This window comes from Cladophialophora immunda (assembly GCF_000835495.1).
Source record: "Cladophialophora immunda strain CBS 83496 unplaced genomic scaffold supercont1.1, whole genome shotgun sequence".
NCBI lineage: Eukaryota > Fungi > Ascomycota > Eurotiomycetes > Chaetothyriales > Herpotrichiellaceae > Cladophialophora > Cladophialophora immunda.
The window spans coordinates 1454326-1467804 of NW_015622541.1; the positions used below are offsets into that span (position 1 = coordinate 1454326).

General features: G+C 52.9%; 3 protein-coding genes across 3 annotated transcripts; 2 read left to right on the forward strand and 1 right to left on the reverse strand.

The window, feature by feature from the left end:
* The first annotated feature begins 192 nt into the window (after positions 1 to 192).
* Positions 193 to 6750, forward strand: PV07_00407 (uncharacterized protein). Its single transcript, XM_016386856.1, has one exon. It carries the CDS (start codon positions 323 to 325, stop codon positions 5714 to 5716), a length of 5394 nt encoding a protein of 1797 aa, XP_016253784.1. The 5' UTR covers positions 193 to 322; the 3' UTR covers positions 5717 to 6750.
* Positions 6751 to 6901: 151 nt separating this feature from the next.
* Positions 6902 to 9583, forward strand: PV07_00408 (uncharacterized protein). The gene has a single exon (XM_016386857.1). It carries the CDS (start codon positions 7431 to 7433, stop codon positions 9117 to 9119), a length of 1689 nt encoding a protein of 562 aa, XP_016253785.1. The 5' UTR covers positions 6902 to 7430; the 3' UTR covers positions 9120 to 9583.
* On the reverse strand, positions 9382 to 13356 carry PV07_00409 (uncharacterized protein). Its single transcript, XM_016386858.1, has one exon. The coding sequence runs from the start codon at positions 13227 to 13229 to the stop codon at positions 9981 to 9983; it is 3249 nt and encodes a 1082-aa protein (XP_016253786.1). The 5' UTR covers positions 13230 to 13356; the 3' UTR covers positions 9382 to 9980.
* Positions 13357 to 13479: the final 123 nt, after the last annotated feature.

The following is a 13479-nucleotide window of genomic DNA, read 5'->3' on the forward strand; positions in this document are numbered from 1 at the left end:
TGGAGCTGGGATGGGCGATGGGCACGAGTAGCTCGCGACGCGTAGCGACCAACGCCCAGCGCGTCTCAAATTGATACGCGATTGGAAGGTCAGCCGAACACCCATCGGAGAAAATTTCTCCGCACTACCTGATCCAAGGGTTTGATTGGTGGAATCGAATCTCTTCACAGACTGCGTTCTGGCGGCCCAAAAAAATTTCCCCATGGTCACACACAGCTCGGCCAGCACGCAAAGACCACATTCCAGGGCCAATTCAATCCCCTCTGGACGTGGACATCCCTTGGTAGTGATGTCCTGAGGCCCCTGTGTCTCAACGATCAAGATGGTTTCTGCAAAGCGGAAATCCGAGGATGCAGCGACAAAACAACCAAATAAACGGCCCAGGTCCAATTCCCAGAGCGGAACAGCGACTGCGGAACAAGAACAGACGAGAACTCCAAAACCGAAGCCAGTCTCCGTCCTCACCAAAGAACAGCCTGCCTTTCCTCGAGGTGGTGCGAGTTTGCTGACTCCGCTTGAACGGAAACAAATTCGAGCAAAGGTTGCTCGAGATGCAGACACGGAACATAAGCATTCACAGGACCTGTTTGCAGACCGGGACGCAACGGCGGACGTCGGAACAGACGAGGACGGCAGCTCTGGAGAGAAATTGTCAGCGAAGAAACGGGAAAGACGACGGCACAAAGATAAGAAACAGTCGGCGACCTCAGCGTCTGGTACAAACTCAGAGGTTCAGATTGGAGGGCTCAGTTATAAACGGATAACGACAGGCTCCGTCATATTGGGTCAGATCACAGCTATAAGCCCAAGAGCGCTGACCGTGGCCCTGCCGAACAACCTGGTGGGTTACGTGCCTCTGACTGCTATCTCGCCGCAACTGAGTGAGAAAATCCAAGGCCTTCTCTCTCAGGATGATGAAGAGCACACCGACAGTGAAAGTGGCCGAGATGAAGAGCGAGATATCGCTTTGTCAGGTTATTTTCATGTTCAACAGTACTTGCGGGTCGCAGTGACCTCCACGGAGCAAGATAGGATTGGGTCGAAATCTCCTGCGCGAAAACGAATCGAGTTGTCTGTCGAGCCTGCGATGACCAATGTAGGCTTGGATCGGTCGAATCTTGTCGCTGGCGCCGTTGTTCAAGTTTCTGTGAGCAGTATCGAAGACCATGGCTTAGTGGTTGATCTGGCACTAGAAGACGGCAAAGTGCGCGGGTTTATCCCCAGAAAACAGCTACCCAGTGGAACGTCTTTCCCAACCATCAAAGTCGGCGCTGTTCTATTGTGCCACGTCCTCGAAATGAGCTCCAACAACAAAGTGGTAAAGCTGTCAGCAGACCTCTTCAAAACGCCTACCTTGAAGTCTGCACCGTCTGTGGATACTTTCCTTCCTGGCACAAAGGCAGAGATTTTGATCAACAACGTTACAGACGCTGGGATATCCGGCAAGCTCATGGGCATGTTAGATGTCACGGCCGACATTGTTCATTCGGGCTCATTCAAGGATCGACAAGCGTTTCTTGCTAAATACGAGGTCGGCAAAAAGATTACGGGTCGAATAATCTGCAATTTTCCGCTTTCAGATGTGAAGAAGCTAGGGTTCTCTGTTCTAGACAATCTTGTCGATTTGAATGACACCAGTGAGGCCGGCGACGAGGAAACAGGAAAGTTGGCGCTGTCTTCCACCATCGAATCAGCGTCAGTCATTCGAGTTGAACCAGGGCTGGGCGTTTATCTGCGGTTAAACCAGAGCGATAGAGGCTTTGTCCACGTATCTCGTCTCTCAGACAAGAAGCTTGACACTGTCTCGGAAACCAGCGGACCGTTTAAGCTTGGATCCGAACACAAGGTTCGAGTTCTTGAATACAACCCCGTGGACAACCTTTACATTCTGTCTGCTCAGAAGAGCGTGATTGAACGACCGTTCCTCAGATTCGACGACGTGCCTCTTGGAGCGGTCGTCCAAGGAACAATTGAGAAGCTGCTGGTCGGTCCAAGCGGAGTTCAAGGCTTGTTGGTCACCCTAGGGGAAGGCCTGATCGGTCTCGTGCCCCAAATACACATGTCCGACGTTGATTTGAAGCACCCAGAGAAGAAATTCAGAGAGGGCCAATCCGTCACTGCTCGAGTCTTGTCCACTGACCCGATCCGGCGCCGTTTGAGACTGACTCTCAAGAAAGCTCTAGTGAACAATGACCAGAAACCATGGCTACGTTTCGAAGATATCGAGACCGGAGATTCCACAGTAGGAACGTTGACCAAGGTCGACCGCCTTGGTGCAGTTGTCCGGTTCTATGGCCCAGTCAGAGGATTCCTCCCCGTGTCGGAAATGAGCGAAGCATATATCAAAGATGCCACGGAGCATTTTCGAGTCGGTCAGGTCGTGTCAGTGAACGCAATCAGCGTCAACGCTTCGGAAAAGCGCTTGACCGTGTCTTGCAGAGATACCAATTCGCCGAACGCGTCGATCGAAAGCACCCTTGCGGCGCTGCAACCGGGCACTCTTACCAACGGTACCATATTCGAAAAATCTCAAAACGACGTTTTGCTGCGCTTGGAGGGATCCGACGCTATTGCGCGATTGACTCTCGATCACATGGCCGATGGCTCTCTCAAGAAGCGAGAATCTGCACTCAGCAAAGTCCGAGTCGGCCAAAAACTGGAAAATGTGCTCATCTTACAGGTCCTGGCAAAGAGGAGATTGGTCTTGGTCTCTAACAAACAGAGTTTGGTACAAGCTGCGCAGGGTGGCACTCTGCTCCGAAGCTACGAGCAGCTTCAGCCCAATGTGGTTGTGACAGGCTTCGTGAAGAATATCACAGAAGATGGCGTATTTGCGGGCTTCGCTGCTGGCATAACTGGGCTAATTCCCAAAGCTCAAGTACCTGTCGAGGTTGAAAGCGAGCCGGACTTTGGGATGGCCAAATTACAACCTATCACGGGTAGAGTTCTCTCCATTGATTACAGGGGTGCCACGCCTCGCTTTTGGCTGACGATGAGAGAGGCTCCCCCTGCTGATACCGACATATCGAGCAGACCCGATGCTTCTACGGATTTCCCCAGGCTCATCAACCCGGTAGATGCGACCCTTGAAACCGTCAAGGATCTATCGGTCGGAAAAGTCACAAAAGCGAGGGTCGTCTCGGTCAAAGAGACACAAATCAATGTTGAATTGGCCAAAGACGTGCAAGGGCGCATCGACGTTTCGGAAGTATTCGACGATTGGAAGGACATCAAAGACCGGACGAAGCCACTGAGGCAATTCTCTCAAAAGCAAGAACTCCTTGTCCAAGTTCTCGGGGCGCATGACACGAGAAACCACAGATTTCTACCGCTCACACATCGGAAAGGAAAGAACACGGTATTTGAGCTCACCTGCAAGCCAAGCTCAGTCTCGGGTCCAGAGCAAGCCCGATTGACGCTGCAGGACATGACAATGGGATCATCATGGCTTGCCTTCGTCAACAACATCTCCGACGATTGTGTGTGGGTCAATATTTCACCCACAATTCGCGGAAGAATTCGTGCCATCGACATCTTCTCCGATCTGTCACTTGCTGCCAATTTGCCTCGTAACTTGCCCTTAGGCTCTGCTCTACGGGTCCGAGTCCTCAATGTGGACGCCGAGAAGGGACATTTGGATCTAACCGGACGCCCCGACGGGACGGCCAGCTCTCTAACGTTTGCGAATATCTCGACGGGGCTGGTACTCCCTGGGCGGGTGACGAAGGTTACCGACCACAATGTCATCGTCCAGCTTAGTGAGCAGGTGGTTGGTGTTGTTGAGTTGATTGACATGGCGGACGACTACGCTGAAGCAAACCCCGCAAAGTACCAGAAGAATGATGTCCTTCGGGTCTGCGTGGTCAAGGTGGATGCTCCCAACAAGAGGGTCAATCTGTCAACCCGGCCTTCCAAAGTCCTCAGCTCGTCAATGACTGTTACCGACCGAGAGATCAATTCACTCGAACAATTAGCTGTCAATGATATCGTCCGTGGATTCATCAGTAACGTGGCCGACAAAGGAGTCTTTGTGACATTGGGTCATGGCATCACGGCATTTGTTCGGGTTAGCAACCTGTCGGACAGCTATCTGAAGGAGTGGAAGGATCACTTTCAGCGCGATCAGCTTGTGAGAGGGAGGGTCATTATGGTTGACAGGGATTCCGGTCACATCCAGATTAGCTTGAAGGAGTCGGCACTAAAACCCGACTACAAAGCGCCTCTCACCTTCAATGACTTGAAAGTGGGAGACGTTGTGACTGCCAGAGTCGTCAAGGTTGAGTCCTTTGGAGTTTTCATTCTCATCGACAATTCCGAGAACGTGCGTGGGCTCTGCCACCATAGTGAGATCGCCGAACAACGAGTCGAGGATGTCGGCAAGCTGTTCAGTGAGGGGGACAAGGTCAAGGCCAAGGTGTTGAAGATCGATACTGCGAAACGCCGCATCAATTTTGGCATGAAAGCTTCATATTTTGGTGATGCCACAGAAGATGCAGAAAGCGATTCTCCATCTGAGGATGAAGCTGAGGAAGGTGGTGCGCATCTCGACCAGGAACCAGAAAGCTCCGAAGACGACGAGGAAGCACTGTCCCAAGATGAGGACGAGCAAGATTCGGAAGGAAATTCAGAGGACACTGACGAGAGGCTTGAAGACGAGGCTCAGGAGTCAGAAGACCACCAAAAAGGCAGCGACGTCCTCCGGGATGCCACGAAGCCGACCGACAGCAAAGGTCTCTCCGTCGGGGGTTTCGACTGGTACGGCATTTCCGAACCCGCGCGAAACAAGCGGGCGGCTGAAGCATCGGACTCGGAAGCCGAAGACTCAGCCAAAGCACCCAAGAAGAGGAAGAAGCGAGCACAAATCCAGGTCGACCGAACAGCAGATCTGGACGTAAATGGACCTCAATCGGTGGACGACTTCGAGCGGTTACTCTTGGGCGAACCTGATTCATCTCTGCTCTGGCTCCAATACATGGCCTTCCACCTTGACCTAGGCGACGCTGATCAGGCACGGCAAATCGGCGAGCGGGCCTTGAAAGCCATCGGCCTAGGTCAAGATGAAGAAAAACTCAATGTCTGGGTGGCACTGCTCAACCTAGAAAACGCCTATGGTGATGACGAAAGCATCGAGGCCATGTTCAAACGGGCATGCGAGTATAATGATCCGCAAGAGATCTACTCGCGATTGACCAGCATCTACATTCAATCGGGAAAACATGACAAGGCGGACGACATGTTCCAACGCATGTTGAAGAAGTTCACGCAGGACCCCAAAATGTGGGTTAATTATGCGCATTTCTTATTCGATACGATGAGCAACGCGGAGAAAGGGCGAGCACTTCTTCCGCGAGCTCTTCAGACTCTGCCTCGATTCACGCACTTTGACGTTACCTTGAAATTCGCTCAGCTCGAGTTCAAATCGTCCCACGGGCTAGCTGAGCGGGGACGGACGATCTTTGAAGGGTTGATCAGTTCGTTCCCCAAGAGGGTGGATTTGTTCAACGTGCTTCTCGACCTGGAGCTCAAGCTGGGAGAGGAGAATAAGGAACAGGTACGAGGGTTGTTTGAGCGAATATTTGGTGGCAAGTTGAAACCCAAGCAGGCCAAATACTTCTTCAAACGGTGGATGGAGTTCGAGGAGAAGGAAGGAGATGAACGGCGGGTCGAGGAAGTCAAGGCCAGGGCAGCGAAGTGGATCCGCGATGCTGGCAAGTAAGTCGGCGAGGGGAAAAAGAAAATCGGATCTGGGTTGGTGCTCTGGCACGATCTGGCCTATACGGCGGGAGTGCCGAGAGAGTGAGACATGGAACAGTCGAAGGATGTAGATGGCTGTAACGCTTGCTGGTGGATTCTTGGTACAACATAAAATGAGATCATGGCACAAAACCGCAAAATGTCATTGTGGACTCATGAGACGGTGGTCTCCGAGAGCTTCTTCCTCCTCCTCTTGTGAGGGGACAAGTATCAGATCTTTTTTCTTTCCCTGCGGTGCCTGAGGTGCCTGGTGGTAAAATTCTCAGTGTCTGGCCACTGCCACAAGAAGCGACTATTAGCCAAGAGGAATTCCTGAGGCCAATCGTCTGTGTTCGACGACGGATCCATTGTTCCGTTCGCTGGAGCCCATGAAGTCACATTCGTCGGCCCTGAGCGCATCGGCAGGGGGGACAAATAGGGCTCGAGAGGTGGTGTGGATATTGTTACTCGACGGAAAAGAAAGGCGAGCAGCAGGGGAGCGAGAAATTCTCGGTTTTTTTTCCTTTTCTCTCTCGTAACATCTATCAAGTAATGGATGGAGAGAAGTGAGCGACGGATCAGGATCTTGACGGACGGACAAGTGGGCAAAACTTAGCGACGGCCTTGTCCACCATCAGAGCTGAAGGGCCTTCTTTTTCTCGATGCGATGCAAAGTTTTGGATGAATAATAACATGGTATAAGGAGGAAATGAACATTAGCTCTGGGATGTTGTTGCCTGGAAAGGCAGGTGAGAAACAAGGACCCTGGCCGACCTGAAAGAGAGGAGAAGGAAGTTCGCAGAGCCACGCAGGCATCAGTATTCCCCGGCACCACAGCGTGGGTGTGGGCTTGCTTTTGCTCCAGGTGCCAGGTCTCCAGGTCGCCAGGTGGCATTGTGCCCGGAAGAGTGGTGCCAGAGGCCGCGTGGTTTTCCGTTGCAGGCGTCTGGCCGCTAATTGCAGCCTTAAACTGGGCCCCAGCCAGCCGGAAGCACCCTTCACCACCCCTGAAATGGCCCTAGGTCCCCTAGACCACGCTCACCCTGGTGCTTCCGAGTGGCTGATGTGGCCCCAGGGGCATTGTGTGGCTCCAGGTGGCTCCTATCGTCATCATCTCTTCCGATCATCCATCATCCCACGACCCAAAGGCTCCCATTTCCAATCCCAGCTGCACAGTACGAGTCCTCCCAGGCGCCTTGGGGGTGGTGCTCGCGCTCTGCTGGTTACGCTTACGGCTGCAGGCTAGTTCCGGAAGGGCTGCCCATCTCCAACCAATCGCCCTCGCTTGATATCGCCGTTCGTCTCTTATCTTCAGCCAGCACACGACCTTCACTTCTCTCTCACCAGCTGCAACAGTCCAAACATCAACCCATCATATCCACGGGGTATTCATTCGCTGAAACCATCTCCCCCCCTCCAAAATCCCCAGACGGTGCTCCGTAACAGGGCTGCATCATCATGCCATCCGCTGCGTCTTCCTCTGATCTATTGTTCCCTCTATTATTGCTATCTCAGTTGCTTCACTCCCAGCTGCCTCTCTACAGAAACCCCTGATTCAGCCTTATTCGATCCACCCTCTGCTCTAGGCTGCTCCGGCATGCCCCCCGGATCCGATTCTCTCGTCCGCCGATATTCCTAATCAACAAATATCTACTCCTCCAGGTCTCTCCCCCGTAGACCATCCTGCGGACATCGCCATGATGATGGTCCCTAGGGCTTTCGCCCACAACCCACTGGCACAGAGGCAACAAACCATCGACTTCAATGAGAAAGAGAAGGACAGGTTATCATCCCGAAGGCAGCCGCGAGACACCGCCCCTCGACCACCTCCTACCCGTTCAGCTCTCACCCAAGTTCTTTCTCAAGAGCCAGCCGATTCTCCCCTCAGACCCTCCTCAGACCCCGTCAGGATACCTTCGCGGACAACGGAGACACGGACTCACATCATACCTCGACAGCCAGTCAGCTCCTCCCAGTCGTCAAGACATCTCTCGCCCGGAATTGCCGGTTCTCAGTCACTGGAAATTCCAAGGAGGAAACAATCAGCCCACGAGGTCTTGACCTCGACTACTATTCCGGTTCGACGAAAGCCCAAGCAAAGATCGAGCCAACGCCTGCCAAACTGTGATTACGTCGCAGATTTTAGTAAACTCTTGAGGGATGATGTACTGCCTAGCACTGATGCGAGTCCATCAGGGAGTTGGACAAACCCACAATTTGAAGGACTGTTTGGAAATATTGACGGCCTCGTCGAGGGCCAAATGATTGTGGGGAGTGAGAGCCTCGACCCGGGGATCCTGTCCGCGAGATCACTCTCGACCGAATCGATGCCTTCTCTATCTTCACCAGACGACTTTAGCAGTCTTTCTCCCGCAACCATCAGGTCTCCTTCTGATCAGCGGTTGCGGCAAATGGCCAGTTCAGAGGATTGCAGCAACGAGCATCCCCTCCTGCCCAAGGACGAGGATGAGAATTTTAGTGGAGCGTCGACGCCCGAACTTATCATTTCACCACCGGCCAGGATGAGACGAAGGCCAATCATCCCTGATAAAAGACAAAGTTCGTTCAAGTCGAGTCTGACGGCATCTCTCAAAGCGCTCAAGTCTGCTGCTCAAACCGTATCTGATTTGGCAAGCTACCCGCCGCCGATGCAACCAGACGAGCTCCTTACAAGATCTGTCTTCGAATTCAGGCCCTCCCTCACCGACGACCGACGACCTCCGCCATCAGACGAACCACCCTCGGCAGCACTCAGAAGGTATCTGAACCCACGTACATTCGTCCCGCCTGACTCCCCCGCCCAATTGCATTTCTGGGTCGACGAAAAGCCCATTGCACCTTCATCATCTGGTTTGGACACGCGACCAAAACTCAAAATCAAGAAGAAATACCGAAGTCAGAGATCGCTTGCCCCTCCTGCCAACGAAGCTGCCCCATTTCTGGCTTCCAAGAGTGTCGTCTCCCAACTCCCCCCTGTCGTCCAGCTTGCAACATGCATTCCCTCGACGATCCGCACCGCGCACGCCTCTAGCCCGCCAACTTGGCTCGAACCTGACGGCACTCCGAGCAACAAGTACCGTGCCGCCCAGACGTTGTGGGCCGATCCCGAGAATGGCATAGAAGAAGGTCAGCCGCGATCACGCGAGCCTCGAGAGAATCGAGATTTCTTACGAGTTTTTGTGTGTGAGATGAACATGCGCAAGAGTGGAAAATTGAGCGACGATGCCGTGGGCCATGCAAAGTTATGGTTGCCGCCTGTTGATGAGACGTCGAAGAGCAAAGACAAGGAGTCGGGTGACCTGGACGGGAAGAAGGCTGTAAAAGGGAAGGGAAGAATGATAGACGCGAGGGAAAGGTGGAGGAGTTGGTCAATCGAAGATTTGTAACACCTTACAGATGGATGGTTCGTTCGGAGATTGCTGTTTTTACCTAGGTGACGGCGGCCTGGAGCATAGAATTGACAGGGAAGGGACACGGACCCGGTCCCCAAAGGACCACCATGACGAATGATGACTGCAAGCGATGAATACCGGCTACTGGATGAATGCATGAAGTGAAGCGAGCCCGGTCGAATCCCTTTGGGGAGGACAAAAGAAACTGTACAATACATCAGCATTGATCTTTTTCCTGTACAACGAAACAAGGATTGTTGGGCTTCAGATACGACTCGGACCTTGTGAGGGACCCGTGACGAAAGGAAGTTGTCTCTATGGAAAAGTAGTCTGAGCGCTGTTTCGCGATAGGTATTTGTACGGAATACATGCCTTGAGATGGCTGGATATTCAATACTACGTTCACGGCATGTTTTAGGATCCCCGACTGCCGAGGGCATGGAGGGGGAACAACTCCCTGAGGTTTCCTAGTACTTTGTGTACCATATACTCCCGTGTACCTCATCCTTTGAGTCTATGAGCCAGCGGAAGCAGCCCCCGTCTACCGAGTACATTTCGTGGTGTTGGGTGGTGAGGTGTGGTGTGGCGAGGACTCTTGTCTCCTGGTGCCCCTGGGTACGGACATAGTATCTAGGTAGGTAGGTAGGTAGGTAGGTATCTATGTATCTAGTCAGAACAAGCCGGCTCCATCGTGACTCGTTTGTCGAGATTTCCAGACGAGTGGCGCCAAGAGTTTGGATGGCCAACATGAGCATGCCAGGACTGGACTGGAGAGGAGAGGAGAGGGACTGCATGGGTCGACGTCTCCTTATGCGCCGTGGGGTGTTGTCCCTTCTCGGGGAAAAGTTGGTCTTCTCATCTGGCGATGTATGCCTCCTCGTCAACTCTCGTTCCCTCTTTCCAACAAATATCAATCCACTCGCGGGTCACGATTCGTGGGATTTTCCTCGTCCCCCACCGCGAGACCTGTCTCCTCAAGCCTCCGAGATCTGAAGCAGGGTCGGCGATGATATGGGTGATCGTCGATCGAAGGTTGGAGGGCACCGACGAAAGGGCGGTGTACGTGGGTGAGAGGAGGTGGGCACCCGCGAACTGGGCAAGCGCTTGGGTACAGTAAGTTGCCGTCACCGCTGCGGTCTTCGAGGTGGTCTTCGAGTTCGAGCTCGACAATGGTGCTGTTGCCTTCTGCGCCGCGGGAATGGGCTGATCGAAGAAGAGTACCAGCCCGTGTAACATGAACCCCTTCATATTGAGGAACTCGTCGCCGAAGAGGTCTGGAATTCTCTCTCCTTCCTCTTCTTCAATGTCGACAATGCCCATCTTGGTCATAATCTCTTTCAGCTCCTCCTCACTTACATCCCTCGCAAAGCTATCCCCATACTCGTCCACGTTATCCTCGAACAGCTCTCTCATGTTGTCCGGGATGAAATAGAGGTGCCGTTCAGGCTCCAAGGGAACGACCATCTCTTCCGCATATCCTCTAGCGAAGTCCCGCTTCGCTTGGTCAATGCAGTCAAAGATCCACATCGGCTTGACGATTTCCTTTTCACCGCGCTTCTCCAGAGATGCCACTTTGACAGTTCTGCGGGAAGCGATGCACACCACAGTTTCCTGATCTTCAGAGGTTGGAGCTGCTGTTTGCACGATTTTGCCGCCATTCGCCTTGACCAGGGCTTCCAGCTCGAGTTTCGACTTTTTTCGATCCCCAGGCAGAGCGGATTCCGTCATGATATAGAAAGTCAATCCTTCGAAGACGGTTCCCCTCGGTCCCTCCGGCAACTTGACATTGTTCACATCTCTGGCATTGTATCCGGCCACCGTGAGCGGTTTCTTCCTACTCGCATATCCGCCAGCGCGGCCCTTGCGTTTCTCCTTGCGCTGCTGGTCAACTTTCATCGCTTTCTCCTTCTCCTCATGCTCGGCTTTGATTTGTAGATCTTCAAACTCATTGACAGAGAGGGCGGTCTTCCAATCTTTGTCCCTTCTGAGTCTCATGAAGCGAGGAAACCGCAATGTCTTCCCAAAACCATAGTCTTCGCTGATTGTGACTTGTGCAGCTTTCACCTGCACAACGAGTGAGTCGGAAGGTTTGATCCACATATCTGGTCTCTCCTTAAGCAAGCTCAAGTTTCCCAGGTCGATATAGTCTTTTGCAGCCGGCCGACGGGAATCCCAGGGATGCCATTTCCCGTCTGTGGCGTGGCGGATAGTCGCGTAATCGTTGGCCGTCATGCCACCACCAACCTTGAAGAAGGAAATAAAATTCTCGGTCGGGCCCTTGGTTTCGGACAATTCACCTCCTTCAGCTTGGGCCTGAGATTGAGTCTGCTGCCGCTGCGCGGCTTGATCCTGGCTTTGGCTTTGACTGAGGGACTTTTGTTGACGTCGTTGACTATGGCTTTGGCTCTGACTTTGAGACTGGGTCACTCGTTGCACAGCCTGGCCTGAGGCACGCAGGCCGCAAAGAAAGCTAGATAGGTTTCCGCCACGTCTCCCCGAACCATAAAAGCCGCCAATGATAAGACAGTCAAGCTCCTCTCCAAATCCATCCATGTACTCTGGCTTGACTTTCTGCCAGTCGCCTGAACGGTCATCTAGACGATACATGGATCTTGGGTTCTTGAGGACCAAACCCTCGGAAGCCTCAGCCACGACCTTCCGAAGAAGGTCTTCAATATCTTCCACTTTTGTTGCCACAGTGTATTCATGGATTTCGAAGCGTTCGGGTAGACTTTTTACGCTGGCAGCCAACGCTTTGCGGCGATCTCGCAGGGTATAACGACTCAGAGGCTGATCGTTCAGCAAAAGTATGTCGAAGATTCGGAAAACAGGTCGGTGGCCTTGGCCGAAAGGATTGCGTTGTTCCGCCAGTGCGGCAGTCTTTAGCGTTCCGAAAGGCACCAATGCTTTTTCATTGGGGTCCCACGTTATCATTTCCCCATCGAGGATGATGTTCTCTACCCCGTCTGCGAAACAATCTTTGATGTGCGGAGTGAGCGCGCCGTTTGGGTCGTGAAAACCGTCGCCGTACAGATAGGTGTAGTCTTTGGCTTTTCGGGACCAGAATCGGAAGCGTCTCCCGCCTGGCTGGGTGTCGTCGGTGACCATATGCATCTGTATGCGTTCACCGTCTAGTTTCTCCTCAATCCAGAACTCGGGGTCATCGGGGGTTGGCCTCAGAGCCTCGACGACCTTATTGAGAGATTCTTGCTTGAATTGGGCTAGCATAGGCTGGAAACACTGCATCAGGGCGACTCCAGCCTCTTCGTCTTGGAGACGGACTTCGGGGCTGTACAGTTCCCAGCACACTCTTCGTAGGTTGCTGGAAACGTTGAAGAGACTCTCTGCGTCAGGGTGCCAGAGGTGGAAAAAGGTCTTCTCGGTAGCACCCACTTTCATCTGTTTCAGAATCACACGAATCAACCACATCAGCTCTTCCGCATTCATGCGCTTGTAAAACTCGGCCAAGATCGGAAGCTGGTTCTCCTCTCTTGGAGCTCCTGACAACTTATCCAAGAGCTCATTGACTTCTCCAATGGTCATGTCTCCAACTTCGACCCTCATGGGTCGCTTTGAAAGGGCTTCATAGCAGCGACCTGCGAAATCTCCCGCCATGCGCGACGCGGCCGTCTGACCAGGCTGTTTCCAGTTCAACAGACTGTATCCGTCTTCGGAGTTCTTGTCGATCTTCATGATCTTGATAAGTAGTTTGGCGATGATCTTCTCTTTAAGCCCGTATACGCCACGTTCACGGTCTTTGTCTGGGATGATAAGACGGAAGGCTGGGAAGAAGTCAGGGCCGACCTCCTTACGCCACCGAGCAATGTATCGTTCAATGATTGCGCGCCGCCTCTCAGATGGAGAGAGATTGGAGTGGCCATCTGGACCTACTTTTCTGCGGTTGACAATGGCTGCTGTTGGCTTCTTCTGCCTGTTGTCAATCAAAGGATTGAAGAGGTCCTCGAAGAGGGTGTGAAACGGAAGAGTCTTGCCATGGTTGCGAGGGCGGTTGGGGTACTCCTTGTCTAACTGTTTCTCAAAGTCTGCACGGCTAGGCGCATCTTCGTGTCTGGATTCATCGTACATACTCTCGTCGTCAGACATCTTGAAGATCGGACCGACCGTCTGAGTTGAGATGAAGTGACGCTAATTGCGCACTGGCATGCTCGGGGTAGATGATGGATCCTTAGCTGCATCGTCAGGTAGGCTGCGAGCGGCAACTTGATGGGTGGTGTGTCCTCGTTCCGTTGCCTAGGAGTGAAGTCATGCTTGCTTTGAATCTTGACCTTGACACGCCAAGACGCGAAGTCACGTGCCGATCACGGACCCCGTCAAGGCGGAAATCAAAGGCTTA

Excerpts from the sequence above, each read along its gene's own strand:
- PV07_00407 (XM_016386856.1), top strand. The coding sequence starts at position 323 with ATGGTTTCTGCAAAGCGGAAATCCGAGGATGCAGCGACAAAACAACCA.
- PV07_00408 (XM_016386857.1), top strand. The coding sequence starts at position 7,431 with ATGATGATGGTCCCTAGGGCTTTCGCCCACAACCCACTGGCACAGAGG.
- PV07_00409 (XM_016386858.1), bottom strand. The coding sequence starts at position 13,229 with ATGTCTGACGACGAGAGTATGTACGATGAATCCAGACACGAAGATGCG.